Source organism: Gobio gobio, assembly GCF_949357685.1.
Source record: "Gobio gobio genome assembly, chromosome: 12".
Taxonomy (NCBI): Eukaryota; Metazoa; Chordata; class Actinopteri; order Cypriniformes; family Gobionidae; genus Gobio; species Gobio gobio.
Genome location: NC_137105.1, coordinates 23,611,698 through 23,631,879, shown reverse-complemented (window position 1 = coordinate 23,631,879; position 20,182 = coordinate 23,611,698). Strand labels below are relative to the sequence as shown.

The following is a 20,182-nucleotide window of genomic DNA, read 5'->3' as shown; positions in this document are numbered from 1 at the left end:
ACTAAAAATGAACTCCCAAAACGTACTGCCAGATTCTGGAAGATGAATTCTTCAAACAGTGGTACTAGAGGATGTGGTGCTGGTCCTTCAAGAGTCACTCTCAACCTATCTGTCCATAAAGCCTATAAAAAAACCTTCTTCATGTATTTTACAACACTTCAGCTTGTGATTCTTATCTAGTGGGGGTCATTTTTTAGGATTGTTTACCTAACTGAAGTCTCTGAGATCCTGACACCTTGCACTTCTGGAGACTCCAGGTAGGTTGCAGCTCTGGAAAATGGTGGCGCTGGAGACTAAAGGGTTCCTGATGGTTTCACCCTTAATTCTTCACCTTAATTCTTAATTCTTTTGCAGTTAACAGGTGTCTTTTCTTCACCACCTGTTTTTGTCAGATCCTGCTGACCCAACGAGCATTTCACTGTCCAATGGTCACGCCTTAACTGCAATGTCTAGTATTGCATTAGTATTGCATCCTTCTCATGGGCATTTAATACTTTTTGACTTTTCAGTCTGAGTTAAATCTCTTTTTTGGCTCAATTTATCTGTAAAAGAAAACATGCCTAATAATTCTGCACACCTGAATATAAGGTGATTTTCATTTCCAGCCTTCATGAACAATTATATATCACTTATACATTATTAAATACTAAATCAATAGTAGTTATTAGGATTACTGTGGTTTGGAATTGGTCAAATGTGCCTGGAAAAAAAATATGATCAGAAAATCAACGTGCCTAATAATTCTGCACTCCGTGTATTTAGCAAAATACTTTTTCTCTAGTTATTATTTCTAGCTAACCGAGTTTGACATTGAATAGTTTTAATCAGGTACATGTAACGTTAAGTGACATTTTGTAGCCTACAAGCTGTTTTAATGACTTCTTTTCCCAAGTTGTAATGTATCTTTATGATTCCGATTCTTATCGATTCCTAATTTCAAGTCCAGTAAGGTATAAATAAATAAAAATATCATTCACATTTATTCTAAGTCTTATTGCAAAACATTTCATTGTAGCTAAATATATAATACCATGAACAAAAATCAACAAGCTAAAGAACACTTACACAAGAAACTTTTGCCTATGGTTTAAAAAAGACAGAGCTTTGGATATGTGTGCAGCACAGAAAACAATGTGCGGGTCTAGCGCTTGAGTTGTTTGAAGTCATATTAGATTGCACACAAAAGTAAAAGATAAGTGGAACTGAAATTTTTATTTTATAACAAGTATCCGATTCCTGACCTTAAGTATTCGATTCCAAAGCTAGTTGTCACCCATGTGTATTTTGTGTTGTACAAGTACTAAAGAGGGGATGAGATGATTGGTTCATTTACGCTTGATCCGTGCTGAGGCTTGAACAAAGGTGACTACACTGACATGTCACAATGTATGAAAGAGCACCAAAACAACATTTATTCTTTGAAATTCGTAATTAATTAGACAGAATTGAGACTTTGCTATTAAAAGTAACAAAGCACAAAGCCTTTTGCGATTGTAGTGTGCCTGCCATCCAATAAATGTTTAGTGATGTTTTGTTCATGCATCAACAGAAAACAGCACAAACTAAAAGATTTTAGCTTTTAGAAACCATATCATTACTGATTAAAATGGAGAAATTAATATTGTCAATCCAGAGCTAGTCCACACAGCTGACAGGTTTAAAGGGGGTCGTATAATGCCCCTTTTTACAAGATGTAAAATAAGTCTCTGATGTCCCCAGAGTGTGTATGTGAATTTTTAGCTCAAAATACCCCACAGATAATTTTTATAGCATGTTAAACTCACTGTTTGAGGCTGAGCAAAATGTGCCGTTTTTTTGTGTCCCTTTAAATGCAAATGACCTGTTGCTGGCCCCCTTTCAAGAAGAGGGCGGAGCTTCAAGAGCAGCTCCAATTACCTCAAGCAGACTTTCACTGAAAATGTCAGAAACTGTTCAGCCTTTTATGTTCAAACCAGAGTCAGACAATGAGGGAGAGACTCAAGAAGAAGTGACAACATGTAGAATGCAACAGGGTGTTTCTGAATGTTTAGTTGATGAATTTAATTAGCTGATGTGGTGTTTACTATATTGAAGTCATTAATTAGCATATTCTGTCATGATAATCTATACATCGCTCCTGTGGGAACTGTTGTAAAATGCCTTCAGAGCCAGAGAATATATGCTGCATTAAGATAGAACAGCTACAGTTTAGTTGAATTATGATTATATAACATGTTGTCATCTTGCTAGTATGACATGCATGTTACGTACTGTATTGCAATAAATGGGAAGAGATTGATGCGACAGCTTGAGCAGACTCCCAAATGTGCTCTATTACAACACTTCCTCTTCTCAACGTGGCCTTTGTTGTGTGTTCCCGGGGGCAGGGTTTATGTAAATTTTAGGGTTAGTGATGCAACTAACCCATGAATAAGCTTGTGTCCCTACCAGCCGTTGGTTGTAGTCCTTAAAGCAATTTCTTTAAAAGAAAATGTCTTCCTTTGAGCTTTGTAACTTTGCAGGTGTTGTTTATGCTCAAACAGCAACATTACACACTAACTAAAGTTAAAAAAGTGCAATAATAATCAACCACCCCTTTAACTGTTGTTTTGTGCACAAAATAGTCACTTAACACAATGAAAACGTGTCATCAGAGAAGCGCTAATTAAACGTCTTCTACTGTTAGATTTCGGCCCTCCAAAACCAATTCGGCCCGAAACCGAAAATAGCTGTTTCGGCCAAAAATGTTTGTTAGCTGAAATTTTGGTGCATCCCTACTGAATTTCATTGCATTTGATAAGAAAACAGCTAACCACCATGTATTTCAAAGCATCAAGCAAAACCATTCACAGATAAAAAAATATATACTGTACTTTAAATGATGCAAGAATAGGTGTACTGCATAAAATACTTTTTGGGGCCACTGTAGATCAATTATGTAACAAATACAGCAGGATGAAAATAACTGCTTTGGGTCAGTCTGAAAAGAATCTGTCCAGGCCCCTGTTGTGTTCATGAAGTTATATCATTTCTATGCAGGTACTGTATCAGTACTGTAATACGCAGAAGGCTTTCTTTCTTAGTTTGGCATATACAGGTGCTGGTCATATAATTAGAATATCATCAAAAAGTTGATTCATTTCACTAATTCCATTCAAAAATTTAAACTTGTATATTATATTCATTCATTACACACAGACTGATATTTCAAATGTTTATTTCTTTTAATTTTGATGATTATAACTGACAACTAAGGAAAACCCTAAATTCAGTATCTCAGAAAATTAGAATATTACTTAAGACCAATACAAAGAAAGGATTTTTAGAAATCTTGGCCAACTGAAAAGTATGAACATGTACAGCACTCAATACTTAGCTCCTTTTGCCTGAATTACTGCAGCAATGCGGCGTGGCATGGAGTCGATCAGTCTGTGGCACTGCTCAGGTGTTATGAGAGCCCAGGTTACTCTGATAGTGGCCTTCAGCTCTTATTGTTGGGTTTGGCATATCGCATCTTCCTCTTCACAATACCCCATAGATTTTCTATGGGGTAAAGGTCAAGCGAGTTTGCTGGCCAATTAAGAACAGGGATACCATGGTCCTTAAACCAGGTACTGGTTGATTTGGCACTGTGTGCAGGTGCCAAGTCCTGTTGGAAAATGAAATCTGCATCTCCATAAAGTTGGTCAGCAGCAGGAAGCATGAAGTGCTCTAAAACTTCCTGGTATACGGCTGCGTTAACCTTGGACCTCAGAAAACACAGTGGACCAACACCAGCAGATGACATGGCACCCCAAACCATCTCTGAGTGTGGAAACTTTACACTGGACCTCAAGCAACATGGATTGTGTGCCTCTCCTCTCTTCCTCCAGACTCTGGGACCCTGATTTCCAAAGGAAATGCAAAATGTACTTTCATCAGAGAGCATAACTTTGGACCACTCAGCAGCAGTCCAGTCCTTTTTGTCTTTAGACCAGGCGAGACGCTTCTGACGCTGTCTGTTGTTCAAGAATGGCTTGACATAAGGAATGCGACAGCTGAAACCCATGTCTTGCATACGCCTGTGCGTAGTGGTTCTTGAAGCACTGACTCCAGCTGTAGTCCACTCTTTGTGACTCTCCCCCACATTTTTGAATGGGTTTTGTTTCACAATCCTCTCCAGGGTGCGGTTATCCCTATTGCTGGTACACTTTTTTCTACCACATCATTTCCTTCCCTTTGCCTGTCTATTTATGTGCTTGGACACAGAGCTCTGTGGACAGCCAGCCTCTTTTGCAATGACCTTCTGTGTCTTGCCCTCCTTGTGCAAGGTGTCAATGGTCGTCTTTTGGACAACTGTCAAGTCAGCAGTCTTCCCCATGATTGTGTAGTCTACATAACTAGACTGAGAGACCATTTAAAGGCCTTTGCAGGTGTTTCGAGTTAATTAGCTGATAGAGTGTGGCACCAGGTGTCTTCAATATTGAACCTTTTCGCAATATTCTAATTTTCTGAGATACTGAATTTGGGATTTTCCTTAGTTGTCAGTTATAATCATCAAAATTAAAAGAAATAAACATTTGAAATATACCAGTCTGTGTGTAATGAATGAATATACTATACAAGTTTCACTTTTTGAATGGAATTAGTTAAATAAATCAACTTTTTGATGATATTCTAATTATATGACCAGCACCTGTAGTAACCTCAGCATAAGGAGGATTTGACTTTGCTCAGCAGATTTCAATGTAAGTGTTTGTATATTCAGGTGGCTGCAGGCATGGCCTATATCGAGCGGATGAACTACATTCACAGAGATTTGCGCTCTGCTAACATTCTGGTTGGCGATAACCTTGTGTGTAAGATCGCTGATTTTGGCCTGGCCAGACTCATTGAAGACAATGAATACACTGCCCGACAAGGTAAGAGACACTTGCCACAAAGCACATTTATCCACTGTAAACAAATTAACATATTTCAACTTAACTTAAATTCATTTCCTGCCTTTTTAAGTATATTCAAATTGGCCGTACAAGTCATTTCAACTTAAATTATATTGAACTGACTTTAAAAAAAATCAAGTCAAACTTTGCTTAAATTATTTTTGATGAGTTAAAGTAATGTAAAATCATAAGCTGCCATTACTTATTGATCATATTTTTACAGTGTTCACAGACCATTTAGAAACATGCGTATACTTATTGTTTTGGATGCTGGTCCCCAAGCATGGGGGAACTAATTCTTGAAGAGAATTGTCATTGTCATTGTCATTTCCCCTCATGTTGTTCCAAACCCAACTTATTTAACAGAACACAAAAGTAGATTTTTGAATATATTATTTATAATTATCTAAATACCCTGAAGACATACAATAGCTTAGTTCAGTGTTTCTCAACTCCAGTCCTTGGGACACTGTCTCCCCAGAAAAGTTAAGCTGTAATTTGAATAAATTCCCTCCCACATTTTTGGCCTCTAGTAGATAAAGAGACTTTTCTCATTGACAGACCGCTTATCCTATTTCTGTGGTGCAGAAAGATAGCAGCCAAAGAGGTTGTGGCAGAGCAGGGAGCTCGGGAAAAGTCTGAAAAAGTTACCTGAAAGGTCACAATTTATTCTCAATAAGAAGGGCAAACGGAAGGAAGACCTGGGACAATCCTATGAAGCTGACATGAACATGAAAAGTTTGACGTGCACTGAACCTCTGCCACCCAACTCCTATTGTTGGTGCCAGAATCTGCCTCTTCTCAAAACAAATAGTTTCAATTTATTTACAAATTAATAAATTTTATAGAGCAAAAGAGGTCATATCTTACATGTAAAGATATCATTTTGAGGCACAGTGGGCAGGGATGTAGCTACGTGGTGGCCACCCCTGACTGAAGCTTGAAACAATGGAAAAGTAGCACTGTGGAATGTAAAAACCCATTAGAGTTTAGCCCAACAAAATGATCAAATATACTGTATTATACATAGATATAGACGCTCACTCACCGTATATATTTTCTCAAATATACACATTTCCTGTGATAGCATAAATATATATGCATCCATTTGTACTCTGCAGTGAAAATATAAATGAACATGCTGTTGCATTTTAAATTACTCTTAAGACTTTTATTTTGCAGTGTTGTATTATAGTGATTGGTTATAGGCTACTGAAGGAGCTCTATTGGTTACACTTACAGTATGGATGGGTTGCGTTTGTGTCTGAGACTCAATGTCTATGGAAGATAATTAATGCCACACAAAAATGCAATCATTACATAGGAACAATGATCGCGTGGAAAGCCATGCAACACGTTAAAACAGCAGCACAGTAACAAACACTCATTGAGACCTGTTAAATGTGTCTCTCAACTACTGTATGTATGGTCTCTCAGTTTGAAGCATCTTTCATATGAAAGCTGTAGTAAACTCGGAAGTGGAGACCGGGAGACTTGGTTGAATCTTCAGCAGGATACTTTATTGAGAATGTGCTGTTGCAACAGGGTCTGCAGTCATCAAGTCCAACTAAGGCAGTGATACATTGTAGTTTATATAGATTTTAGATCAAAGCACCTGGGTGAAGACCTTAAACAAAGCATGCAATTAAAGTATACAGTTATAGGAACCCATCCCAGACTCTAGAGCAGAGATGGGAACTTCCAGTCCTGGAGGGCCACAGTCCTGCAGAGTTTAGCTCCAACCCTAATCAAACACACCTGAACCCGCTAATCCTCTTCAGGATTACTTAAGACCATAGGCTTTTAATCAGGGTTGGAGTTAAACTCTGCAGGACACGACGAGTTTGCCCATCATTGATCTAGAGCAGGGGTATCTAACCCTGCTCCTAGAGGGCTACCGTCCTGCAGATTTCAGTTCCAACTCTGCTCCAACACACCTGTCTGTAATTATCTAGCACCCTGAACACAGGTTTTCAGGTGTATTTGATTGAGGTTGGAGCTAAAATCTGCAGGGTGGTAGCTCTCCAGGACCAGGGTTGGACACCCCTGCTCTAGAGTATCACGAGTCCTAATCCAATCAGCATAACTATTCAAAGAATGAGACAGGGGCTCCAAGAGCCATTAAAGACAAAAAGTGAGATTCTCAGTAATCTGGCTCATTTGATTTACAATAAAGAGAACAGGAACTGGCAGAAACCTCTTGCGGGAAACTTTGCCTAACAGAATCATTCATCCATCCATCCATCTTCTTCCGCTTTATCCAGGGCCGGGTCGCGGGGGCAGCAGTCTAAGCAGAGATGCCCAGACTTCCCTCTCCCTAGACACTTCCTCTAGCTCTTCTGGGGGTACACCGAGGCGTTCCCAGGCCAGCCGGAAGACATAGTCCCTCCAGCGTGTCCTAGGTCTTCCCCGGGGCCTCCTCCCGGTTGGACATGCCCGAAACACCTTCCCGGGAAGGCGTTCAGGAGGCATCCGGAACAGATGCCCGAGCCACCTCAGCTGACCCCTCTCGATGTGGAGGAGCAGCGGCTCTACTCCGAGTTCCTCCCGAGTGACTGAGCTTCTCACCCTATCTCTAAGGGAGCGCCCAGCCACCCTGCGGAGAAAACTCATTTCGCCGCCTGTATCCGGGATCTTGTCCTTTCGGTCATGACCCAAAGCTCATGACCATAGGTGAGAGTAGGAACGTAGATTGACCGGTAAATCGAGAGCTTCGCCTTACGGCTTAGCTCTTTCTTCACCACAACAGACCGGTACATCGACCGCATTACTGCAGAAGCTGCACCGATCCGTCTGTCAATCTCCCGTTCCATCCTCCCCTCACTCGTGAACAAGACCCCTAGATACTTGAACTCCTCCACTTGAGGCAGGAACTCTCCACCAACCTGAAGAGGGCAAACCACCCTCGGATTTGGAGGTGCTGATCCTCATCCCAGCCGCTTCACACTCGGCTGCAAACCGTCCCAGTGCATGCTGAAGGTCCCGGTTAGAAGGGGCCAACACGACAACGTCATCCGCAAAGAGCAGAGACGAAACCGCGTGGTCCCCAAACCTGACACCCTCCGGCCCCTGGCTGCGCCTAGAAATTCTGTCCATAAAAATTATGAACAGAACCGGCGACAAAGGGCAGCCCTGCCGGAGTCCAACATGCACCGGGAACAAGTCTGACTTACTGCCGGCAATGCGGACCAAACTCCTGCTTTGGTCGTACAGGGACCGGACAGCCCTTAGCAAAGGACCCCGGACCCCATACTCCCCGAATACCCTCCACAGGATGCCGCGAGGGACACAGTCGAATGCCTTCTCCAAATCCACAAAACACATGTGGACTGGTTGGGCAAACTCCCATGAACCCTCCAGCACCCTGTAGAGGGTATAGAGCTGGTCCAGTGTTCCATGACCGGGACGAAAACCAGACTGTTCCTCCTGAATCCGAGGTTCTACTATCGGCCGTATTCTCCTCTCCAGTACCCTGGCATAGACTTTCCCGGGGAGGCTGAGAAGTGTGATCCCCCTGTAGTTGGAACACACCCTCCGGTCCCCCTTCTTAAAAAGAGGGACCACCACCCCGGTCTGCCATCCCAGAGGCACTGTCCCCGAGACTTGAGGTACTCAGGACGGATCTCATCCACCCCCGGTGCCTTGCCACCGAGGAGTTTCTTGACCACCTCGGTGACTTCAGCTTGGGTGATGGACGAGTCCTCCTCTGAGCCCCCAGCCTCTGCTTCCTCAATGGAAGGCGTGATGGCGGGATTGAGGAGATCCTCGAAGTATTCCTTCCACCGTCCGACGACATCCCCAGTTGAGGTCAACAGCCGCCCATCGCCACTGTAAACAGCGTTGGTAGGGCACTGCTTCCCCCTCCTGAGGCGCCGGACGGTTCGCCAGAATCTCTTCGAGGCCAGCCGATAGTCCTTTTCCATGGCCTCACCGAACTCCTCCCAGGCCCGAGTTTTTGCCTCCACAACCACCCGGGCTGCAGTCCGCTTAGCCTGCCGGTACATGTCAGCTGCCTCAGGAGTCCCACAAGCCAACCAGGCCCGATAGGACTCCTTCTTCAGCTTGACGGCATCCCTTACTTCCGGTGTCCACCACCGGGTTCGGGGATTGCCGCCTCGACATGCACCGGAGACCTTACGGCCACAGCTCCGAGCGGCCGCTTTGACAATGGAGGTGGAGAACATGGTCCATTCGGACTCAATATCTCCAGCCTCCCTCGGGATCCGGTCGAAGTTCTGCCGGAGGTAGGAGTTGAAGATCTCTCTGACAGGAGACTCGGCCAAACGTTCCCAGCAGACCCTCACAGTACGTTTGGGTCTGCCGGGTCTGTCCAGCTTCCTCCCCCGCCATCGGATCCAACTCACCACCAGGTGGTGATCAGTTGACAGCTCCGCCCCTCTCTTTATCCGAGTGTCCAAGACATACGGCCGCAGGTCAGATGAAACGACCACAAAGTCGATCTTTGACCTACGACCTAGAGTGTCCTGGTGCCATGTGCACTGATGGACACTCTTATGCCTGAACATGGTGTTCGTTATGGACAAACCGTAACTAGCACAGAAGTCCAATAACTGAACACCACTCGGGTTCAGATCAGGGGGGCCGTTCCTCCCAATCACGCCCCTCCAGGTGTCACTGTCATTGCCCACGTGGGCGTTGAAGTCCCCCAGTAGAACGACGGAGTCCCCAGTCGGAGCACTTTCCAGCACCCCTCCCAGGGACACCAAGAAGGCCGGGTACTCTGCACTGCCGTTCGGCCCGTAGGCACAAACGACAGTGAGAGACCTATCCCTGAGCCGAAGCCGCAGGGAAACGACCCTCTCGTTCACCGGGGTGAACTCCAACACATGGCGGCAGAGCTGGGGGGCTATAAGCAAACCTACACCAGCCCGCCGCCTCTCACCATGGGCAACTCCGGAGTGGTGAAGAGTCCATCCTCTCTCGAGGAGTGTGGTTCCAGAGCCCAAGCCGTGCGTAGAGGTGATTCCGACTATCTCTAGTCGGAACCTCTCAACCTCACGCACGATCTCAGGCTCCTTCCCCGCCAGTGAGGTGACATTCCATGTCCCAAGAGCCAGTTTCCGTGTCCAGGGATCGGGTTGTCTAGGCTCCTGCCTTCGACTGCTGCCCGATCTTCTTTGCACCGGCCCCTTACGGTCCCTCCTGTGGGTGGTGGGCCCACGGGAAGGTGTCCCCACGTCGCTCCTTTGGGCTGAGCCCGGCCGGACCCCGTGGGGGAAGGCCCGGCCACCAGGCGCTCGCATACGAGCCCCAATCCCAGGCCTGGCTCCAGGGTGGGGCCCCGGCTGCGCCGTACCGGGCGATGTCACGGTCCTCTTTTTTTTGGTCATCATAAGGGTTTTTTGAACTGCTCTTAGTCTGACCCGTCACCTAGGACCTGTTTGCCTTGGGAGACCCTACCAGGGGCATATAGCCCCGGACAACATAGCTCCTAGGTTAATTCGGGTACTCAAACCCCTCCACCACGTTAAGGTGGCAGTTCAAGGAGGAGCTACACCCCTGACACTGACAGTAGCAACACAGTGCTCCATGATTAATACAGAATATTCAGCTGAAATTAATGTAGGGCGGGACTTGATTTTACAATTTGAGATTTGATTGGATTGTGAAAAGTGAACTTTGATAATGTTGGTCAACACACACCATTGGTAACATCAGCAGAAAATAACTGTTTTTTCAGAAGATCTAATTAATTGTGCACAATACAACCAGATGTTTAGAAAATACATTTAAATTCAGAGCAATAGCACATATTGGGTGGTTTGAGGTCCTTTCCATGTCCTCTTCCTCTCTCTTGTCTCTTGTTCTGTCCAATAAAGGTGCGGGAAAAAAAGACATTTAACAATAAAAGTGAATTTTGATGTCATAATTTCAAAGTCTTTAATGATGACTGACTTTGCACTGGAATTTCTTAAAGAAATGCTCTCACATTCATTTTAATGAAACTTCTTTCTCCCATGTCTGTATTTTAGGGGCTAAATTTCCTATTAAGTGGACTGCTCCTGAGGCAGCTTTGTATGGGAAGTTCACCATTAAATCCGATGTTTGGTCTTTTGGAATCCTGCTTACGGAGCTGGTCACTAAAGGCAGAGTTCCATATCCAGGTAAATCTTAAAATTGCTTAGCTAGAGTGATCACTAGATGTACATGTATTGGCCATGTACAGTCATGGCCTAATGGTTTGTGCGTCAGACACCTAACACCTACCTTACACCCAATCACTCCCCAGGAGGGCAAAAATGGCTGTTCCGGGTGTTTGTGTCCACGGTTTTCAGTGTGTGTGTTCACTACTCACTACTCCTAATGTTTGTACACTAAGTTGGATGGGTTAAATTCTGGGTTACCATTTCACTTTTTTCACTTATTTGTGAAATTACTATTGTGACCCTTTAAAACTTTAAAATACATCAAACTAAAAAAAAACAAGACAGCTTGTGATATTTTATTGTCTCTGTAAACCAAAAGACATGTCTAAACATTAAAAGGTGTTTAAATATATGTGTTGCCACATACCTTGATACATACGTTGACTAATTTCTGAGAGGCATGTCCAGTCTCAGATTTAATTTTTCCATTTTATTTCAAACGGGCTCTTTCCACACCTTTACGTTTTTCAGAACTATGGGAATGCATTAGGTCGGTAATTAGATCAAGTATTTACCAGTTTCTGTGTGAAATTTGTGAACCACCCTTTTAATCACACTCAGACAAAAAATACTGAAGATGGTGATGCATGGGTGAACTAGATCCGCACAAATTCTAAAAACAAAACAAAAAAATTTGATCGTAGCTTGAATGAAGGGGGAGGTGTGAAATGCCATTTTGTCAACACAGTATTGCGTCATCCACAGATGTTTGAGGCGTTTCTCTCTCAGTGTTCTTGAAATGTGGTCATGTCCCTCATGATGATGAATCTTCTGGCTTCAAAAGTGCAGTTTTGTTCCAAGATCCCTAATCTTTAGAAGCAGGTCTTATTGTCCTGCCCTCAAAGCTTCAAAAATGCTGATCTGATATTGCGTTTTCTAGTTTGATTGATAGTTTTGGTCTGTTTTTATCTCCCCAGTCATTGTTGCAAAACATGTCTTTGGAACATGAGACTAATCTCTTTATTAGTCCTTTTCAAAAGCAATTACATTTCTTTAGCACTAAATGTAGCACTCGTGACTAAAAACTTTAGAAATGTGCTGTGAAAATTAGATAGGATATAGGACAGTAGGTAAAATGAAAGTGACAAAGCAAGCAAACAACAAAAACAACTTCATCTTATCAGAGCATTCCAATAGGTAAATAATATACATGGCCGTATGTAGCCTAATTAATATAAGTGAAGACAAACTGATCAGTACGATTAATATTCAAAATGATAAGCGAGCGCTGCTTTGTTTACGCATTCCTAAGTCACGTTCGCTTTTTCGAATGACGAATACAGACTATTGTCATCTGCTGTTGTGGACAGTTATCTCTTACACAGGAGCAGAATCTACATGCTAGTTGGTCATCGGCTGTAGTTTTTGCAGTGTTCAAGTACAACTTTTACAACAAGTACAATAAAAACTTTGAAGCTTGCACCTAACCCAGGATTTCTTATGTCAACGTAACCAAAGTGTATTCATGTTTGGCCCAAGCACTAAGTACTGTTGCAGATAGTAGTTAGAGCATAGCTGTCTAGATAGAATCTATCATTGTTTAATTACGAATACAAAACACAGAAGTGAACTCGACTGTATATTGTCGTACAACATTAAAATACAAAATAACACAAAAGAGATCTGATTTTCAAAACAAAACTCCTGGGCTTAAAAAGTAAAAAAGTGCTGCCATTACCTGCGGGCTGGTGGATGGGTTCTCAACCGTACTTTTTTTTAAAGTCATAACCACATTCACTGGTACTTTTTTTAAATAATGTTTTATATAATTTTGCTAAAGCATAGCTGCTGATTTTCTTACACACAACTGCAAATAATAATGGAATGGATGAACACACACAAACTCGCAGGCGCAAAATGCCTGAGACAGCCTGGATAACACCTAATTGCCTAACACAGATGTCAATCAAACTCATCAAGCATTACACAATTATTATACAATATTTTAGGTGTTACAATATGTGAGATGTAATAATAATGTTTGTAGTTGTATTAAAATCAACTAAACAACAATAATTTAATAAATATAATATTTGTAGAATAACTGGGGGGCCTATTTATCATAGTGGGTGAGTCTATGGTCGTCAGGCCCATCCGTTGGCTACGCCTGGTTGGCACCCATAAAAGCTCTGCTAAGATGAACATACTGACAGCATTGTTCTGCTGAAATTTACTCTCATTTCTCTTATTGAGTTTTCTGTTGTTTTTGATAGGGATGAACAACAGGGAGGTACTAGAACAAGTGGAGCGTGGCTACCGGATGCCAAGTCCCCAGGACTGTCCAAGCTCTCTACACGAGCTGATGGTTCAGTGCTGGAAGAAAGACGCAGAAGAGCGGCCCACTTTCGAATACCTGCAGGCCTTCCTCGAAGATTACTTCACGGCAACCGAACCTCAATATCAGCCTGGAGACAACCTTTAAACCCAGCCTCCTGGACTCACCCTGATCTCCTCCTCCCCAGGCCATCTCAAGTGCCCTCTACTCCCTCCTGACTGGAGGCATTACAGCTTCATTAGTTCACCCAAGCTCCTGTTGCTCCCCTATGGCCTCACACCCTAGTCAACTGAAGACTGAACAATTTGCACAGACTTTCAACTTAAGTGGGGGTGTATACATGAGCGAGCTGGGGAGGTAAACAGAGGGAGTTGTGGGTAAAGTTGGGAGGGAGGCGGGGGGGGGGGGGTGTTTTGTTCAGGGTTATGGCCATAACCATTATAATGAAATGATGCCTGTATTTAGTGTAAATACAAGGTGCTTGTTTATGGTTTGTTTGTTTTTTTGGTTTGTTTTCCTTCATGCTTTGTTTTGTTATCCCTGGTCATCTTTTTGTTTTGCTTTGCAAAGTAGCAATTATGGTTGCGTTGAGGGACCCGTTCTTCGTGAGGGATGAACCAGACATCTATGAAGGATTTGGCTCTGTGCCGATGCATAAAACAAATCTCTATGTCTGCGTGTTATATTTGAGATTTGAGAATGTATGTGCTTTATTCGTCCTCTCCTCTGCTGATGAGATCATGTTCCAGATGGAGGAATAAAGATCCAGTGTCTTTCATATTCTAGTGATTTTAAAATATCTCAAGATTAATGGATTCCTTACATTTTCTTTAATTTATGTTCTTTTTTTATTTTTCTACAATGCTTAAGAAACTAAATTGATTCAACATTTTGTTAATCTCTGAGATATATGTCCTCTCCAAAGTACTAGAGGTTATTCTAATGTAAAGAAAATATATTATTTTACACATAATGTACATTACAGTTTTGTATTTCCAGCCAAATGTTAAAGACTGCCATACGTCAGCATATCTCCATGGAGAAAATGTATCTTGTTAAGTTTCCCCGCTACCATTTTTTGGGTATACGAGTATGGATGTTTTTCCATGGTGGGAGAATTGGTTATTCAGGTCCTGTTACCCCAAAGGTCCATTAAAAGGTCCTGTTACCCAATACTTCGGCTGTGTCCAAAGCCTGAAAAATGCTGCATTCACATACAGATGTAGAAATTCATAACATTCTCTTTACTAGAGGTTGAATCATACTTTACACATATGTGTGGTTATACTGTAGCCACGAAAGCTTGATTCCATGCATTGCTGCACAAGATAATCTTGCAAGTCAGAGTTAAAGCTAGCTAAACTTGCTTATAGCACTGTCAGAAAACATGCAAGATGTACAACAGCTTGTCACTGGGGCAGGACCCTCAAAGGGAAAACTTTCTACCTTATCTACTCCTAAAAGGTGCATTTTAGAAACCGAAAGTAGTAATATAAACCTTTTAAGGTATTGCTAGTGACAGTGTTGCCAAGTCTGTGGTTTTCCCGCGAAATTGGGCTACTTTTATGTTGTTGATTTATTTATTTTTTTATTCTGCAGGTTAGAGCGGCACAATTCTGGATAAATTGAAAATTTAAAAAAAAGATTTTAAATGGAGATAACGATTATCACACGATTCTAAATATACTTAATACTCAACTTAATAAAATAACATGTACATTAGCCTACTAGGTTCAGACAAAATATAAATTGCTGCAATCTATTTAAAAATGTTTAATTAATTAGAATGAATATTATTTAAAAAATGAACGTTTAAATGGCACTCACTTGTTTCATTACTGGAAGAATCAACGTTTTTGAACAAATATCTTGAATGAATGAATCAATACATTTTTAACAGTCACTTGTTGCCACCTGGTGGCGTAACAGTGTAATAGATACAATCTTTATTAGAAGCACCATTTTACTTTCAAGAGGTGATTTGCTCTATTTTGATCTCTACCGTAGACATCAGTGATTTTATCCAAACTATAAGCTTTCATCCCAGTATTTCTGTGACAATTTTAATAATTGTAAGATCGATAAGACGACTGTGTCGTTGAAAAGTTTGTGAACCTGTTTCATATTGCTCTCTCTGGATCAGTGGCAGCGTCTAAATAGATTTGAATGTTCCGGTATGATTTTGTCAAAGGCTTAATTGACACAGGCCAATCATTGTCATTTAGGAATAAGATCACGTTGGTGTTTGAATCGGGTTCACTGTCGCTTTCTAATTCACGATCTTGCATACACTGTGTATAAGGAGTGGCAGTACTGACCTCACATTTTACAAGATAAGATATTTGTCATATGCACACCAAATCCTTTGCCATTGTCTTGTCAGTCATCTCTCCTTACTCTTTTCATGAGTGAAATAAGACTCCTGCTTCACTGTGCTGCAACTCAGCAGCTTGTGCTGTATGGAGCAGAGTACACGCTTTCAGTTAATTGTTCAGTATAATGTTCAGTCAGTTTAGTATAATCTTATAGCATTCGTTGTCCAACTAAATACTTTTTATTTCTATAAAAAAGCAAAACAACTGTGGGGGTGGTACTGCGGTGGCCAAGTAATGTAATCGTTGTATGGCCAAAGACTGTGTAACATCGGTAACACTGACTACCGCTGCAAACCTAGGTATTACTATTAACTGCTTAATTAATAACTTGTTATAAGTTACAAAATTGTCCTTTTGAGGATATTGTCCGAAATTGACATCATTAAATATTTGACTGGTCATGTCTTAAATCCTCTTGAATTTGTTCTTGATAATTAGACATTACATTAAGGTGCCTGAAAGCAGTTCCCTTCATGCAGAAATTATGTTAGGTCATTTACTGACTGGGCAGCTAGTAAGCACAGCAGCTGTCTTCAGTTTCGGACACAGCCTCATTCAAATAAAATCAGGTTTAATTTGCTCTCAGTGGCTACCACAACAACTGGTCCTTATCTTTACACACCTTAATTTTGCCTTTTATTCTGTTTTTCCGTGGAGGATACTTTTAAGATTCCGATGTTTTAATGTATTTTATTTAACCTAACATAAATCTACGTGCAACTGTTTGTATTTGGATCAGTGGAACAGTCCAAAATATATATTTTTTCCTTGTTGGTTTGTACAGTGCTCATCAGAACCCTGTTGGTTTAACAGTATTGTAAGTGTTAGTAATCACCTCAAAGGTATCTTTGGCATTCACATTTTATAACATAGAATTTTGTTATCTCATTTCCCATTTGGAAATAAAAAGTACAATATTTTACACTTTATAAGCTTTGCTCCTCTTTCTTATTCCCAATTAAATCCTTTAAAGCTTAGGTGGTTTCATATGTAAGCAGTGCATGGTTCCCTTTCTGTCTGTCACTTTCAACATTGTGTCAAAACCAACACTAGGGGTTGCACATGGGAGCCCCAAACTCTTTTGATACTTCAGAAAAGGCCAATGAGAATTGGTGAGTGGCATGCATCCACTCCTTCAGATTCGTTCTTCTGAGCCGAGAAGACATGTCTGTGCTTTTCTCTACATTCACCTCTGCCTAGAAGCTTCATTTGATTCTTACGGCACATTTTATCAGCTCTCCCATACGAAAGGATAAGTGGGAGAGTTTCCCATGGGCACTTCAACAAGCAACTAGAAAAGAGTTCTAGACACTCAATATGAGGTGTGAGCACTGCTGTCCTGCGGGCAGATAATGACACATCACATCCTTTTTTTAAGAAAAAAGGATGTGATAGAGCCTGTCCCAGCCGAGATGAAGGGGTTTACAGTACTTACTTCATCATGCCCAGGAAATGATTGGTTGTGACCAATCTTAGACCTGCGAGTACTGAATCATGTTCTGCACACTCCAGTTCAAGATGCTTACGCCGAGACGCATGCAGAAGAACGTGTACTTTCATGTCTCTACCTTTCCTCGGCACAGTCCGTTCCTACAGTATGCCTTCGAGGGTCAGGAAAAGCTGAGAAACCAGTTTTCAGCCAAGGACCCTGCCTCAGTCTGGACAGGCCTGAGGAACATCACCAACTACAAGTCACCATCCCCCCGTTCTGTAGAGAATCAACAACTGGCTGAGGAGCTGAATGCATTATACTGCAGGTTTGAAAAGCCCAGTCTCACACCACTCACCCGCTGTGATCTGCAATTCACACGTCCTCCATCACCTCCTGCACCCCCTCTCCCCCTCTGGCCCACCTGAAGGACATCACTGGACCCTTGCTGGATCCTCTTCAATTTGCCTACAGAGCAAACAGGTCTGTGGATGCTGCAGTCAACATGGGACTGCATTATATCCTGCAACATCTCCACAGACCTGGGACTTATGCAAGGATCTTATTTGTGGCAACAGCTCGTGAAACTGGGGAAACTCACATCCAGGACTCTCACTACCAGCACTGGCGCCCCCCAGGGGTGTGTTCTCTCCCCACTGCTCTTCTCCCTGTACAGTGTACACCAATGACTGCACTTCTAAAGACCCCTCTGTGAAGCTCCTGAAATTTGCAGACGACAGCACTGTCATCGGCCTCATCCAAAACGTTGATGAGTCTGCCTACAGACTGGAGGTTGAACAGCTGGCTGTCTGGTGCAGTTATAACAACCTTGAGCTCAACATGCTCAAAACGGTGGAGATGATAGTGGACTTCAGGAGGAACAGTCCAGCTCTCCCCCCACTCACCATCATGAACAGCACTGTGGAAGCAGTGGAGTCATTCAGGTTCCTGGGCACTACCATCTCTCAGGACCTGAAATGGTATAATCACATTGACTCCATTGTGAAAAAGGCCCAGCAGAGACTGTACTTCCTTCGTCAGCTGAGGAAGTTCAACCTCCCACAGGAGCTGCTGATTCAGTTCTACTCGGCTGTCATTGAGTCTGTTTTATGCACTTCCATAACTGTCTGGTTTGGTTCAGCTACCAAATCTGACATCAGGAGACAACAACGCACAATCCGGACTGCAGAAATGATTATTGCTGCCTCCCTGCCAACCCTCCAGGACATGTACTCTTCCAGAGTGAGGAAGAGAGCAGGGAAAATCATCAGACTCCACTCACCCTGGACACCTCCTGTTTGAACTGTTACCATCAGGACGGCGACTCCGATCACTGGCCACTAGAACATCTAGGCACAGGAACAGTTTCTTCCCACAGGCCATTTCCCTCTTGAACAGTTAAAATACCCTCCTTCTAAACTCAGGAGATATTTATATTTATTCATACTACTCACATACTGTAAATGTTTATAATCTGTAAATGTATATTCTGACTAAACGTAACTGTGACCTAATATTTTTTAAATGCTATTTTCATATTTTTATTCTTAGAATTTGTATTACTATGTTCTTGTTGTGTTTGTATTGTATATGTGCACTGAAAGCTTCAGCTACAAGAAAAAATCCTTGTTTGTGCAAGCACACTTGGCAATAAAGCTCTTTCTTATTCTGATTCTGATTCTGATTCTGATACCAGTACAAGGTCCTCGCTTTTGGTTTGTCCCTATCTCCTGAAATACTTTCAGAGGCTCCTGGGGAATATAGCTTCCTTCAGCCGCAGTGCTGCCACTGGGGTTAATGCATATAAGACGGCTTCAGCACTGGCTTCAGATGATCAATCTGTCATCGTACTCTCAGCCCTTGGTCAGACCTCAGGTTTCTATGGGCAGGTGTTCCCGTTGAACGAGTGTCTAGCCATGTTGTTGTCTCAACAGACACCTCCAATACATACTGGGGCACTATGTGCAATGGGTGTGCAGTCTCCGGGGCCTCGTCTGCACTGGCACATCACCTGCCTAGAGTTTTTGGATGTACTATTAGCCACTGAGGTGGTTTTGTCAACTGATTCAGGGCAAGCATGTGTTGATCCGGATAGACAACACTGCATGTCAACACTAAATCAACAGCCAGAGAACCAGGAATCTTCCCATTGCATGAGTGCCCTCCCTTTCCACAAGGTGGAAAAGTGCCCCTTTTCGTACCAGAGAAATTTCCCCAGGTTTGGTGAACTCAGGACACCTATACCCTACCCCAGGTTTGGTGGGGAATTCAGCTTAGGAATACCCCATTACTCGTGGTATGCCCCTTTTAGGTGAGCCTTGTGATCTGGCTTGAGCTCCAGTGGTTCCCTAAAGGTGACACCATATGATGTATTCTTCCGCTGTTCGGTTTCCCTATCAGTGAACCCTATGTCTTCCCCTGGGTGGTGCTAGCTCCATCCCCAGTGGCCGGTAGACTCCCCCTCATCATGTGGAGCCAACGACAGGGACTCTTCCCTCTTCCCTATTAGGTGAGTTCTTAGGATGTATATTCTGTATACTAGCCTCTCCCTTCGGGTTGGATGTGATCACTGCAGTGTTCCCTTCTCTGAAAAGAGAACACTTCCCTAACATAAAGAACCAGGTGTACTCAGCTGTAAGTAAAAAAATCTTTTGTTTAAAAAAAGCAGAAGAGGCCCCAATGGCTGGCGTGACCCCTCCCATGAGGTAAGGAGGTCCCCTTGATAGGTAATTTACCCTGGGTTTATTACCACCAGCTCTTGTGACTCCGTTTTGTAGTTGTGGTGTTTAGTATAATAATTAATAATTTGTTACATTTATATAGCGCTTTTCTGGGTACTCATATGGAATGGGGGAATCTCCTCAACCACCACCAATGTGCGGCATCCACCCGTCACGGTGTGTTTGGGTTTTGTTTCATGTTCATGTTTTCTGTTTGAGTTTTCCTATCAGTCATGTTTCCTGGTCTTGTCATCTGTTGCTGTTTGTCATGTGATTCCCTTGTCCTCATGTGTTATGTTGGCATTGGTTGATTTA

The 20,182-nt window shown here is 42.7% G+C and overlaps 1 protein-coding gene across 6 annotated transcripts in view; it reads left to right on the top strand.

Moving 5' to 3' along the window:
* The window catches only part of fynb (FYN proto-oncogene, Src family tyrosine kinase b), a 116,877-nt gene extending 101,998 nt beyond the window's left edge, over positions 1-14,879 (top strand). For all 6 annotated transcript variants that reach the window (XM_079831500.1, XM_079831498.1, XM_079831503.1 and 3 more), the window contains 3 exons: positions 4,727-4,880; positions 10,895-11,026; positions 13,282-14,879. In XM_079831500.1, the coding sequence (XP_079687626.1) occupies positions 4,727-4,880; positions 10,895-11,026; positions 13,282-13,490 (495 nt within the window). In that variant the 3' untranslated portion in view covers positions 13,491-14,879. The remainder of the gene's footprint in view (positions 1-4,726; positions 4,881-10,894; positions 11,027-13,281) is intronic.
* The last annotated feature ends 5,303 nt before the right edge of the window (positions 14,880-20,182 follow it).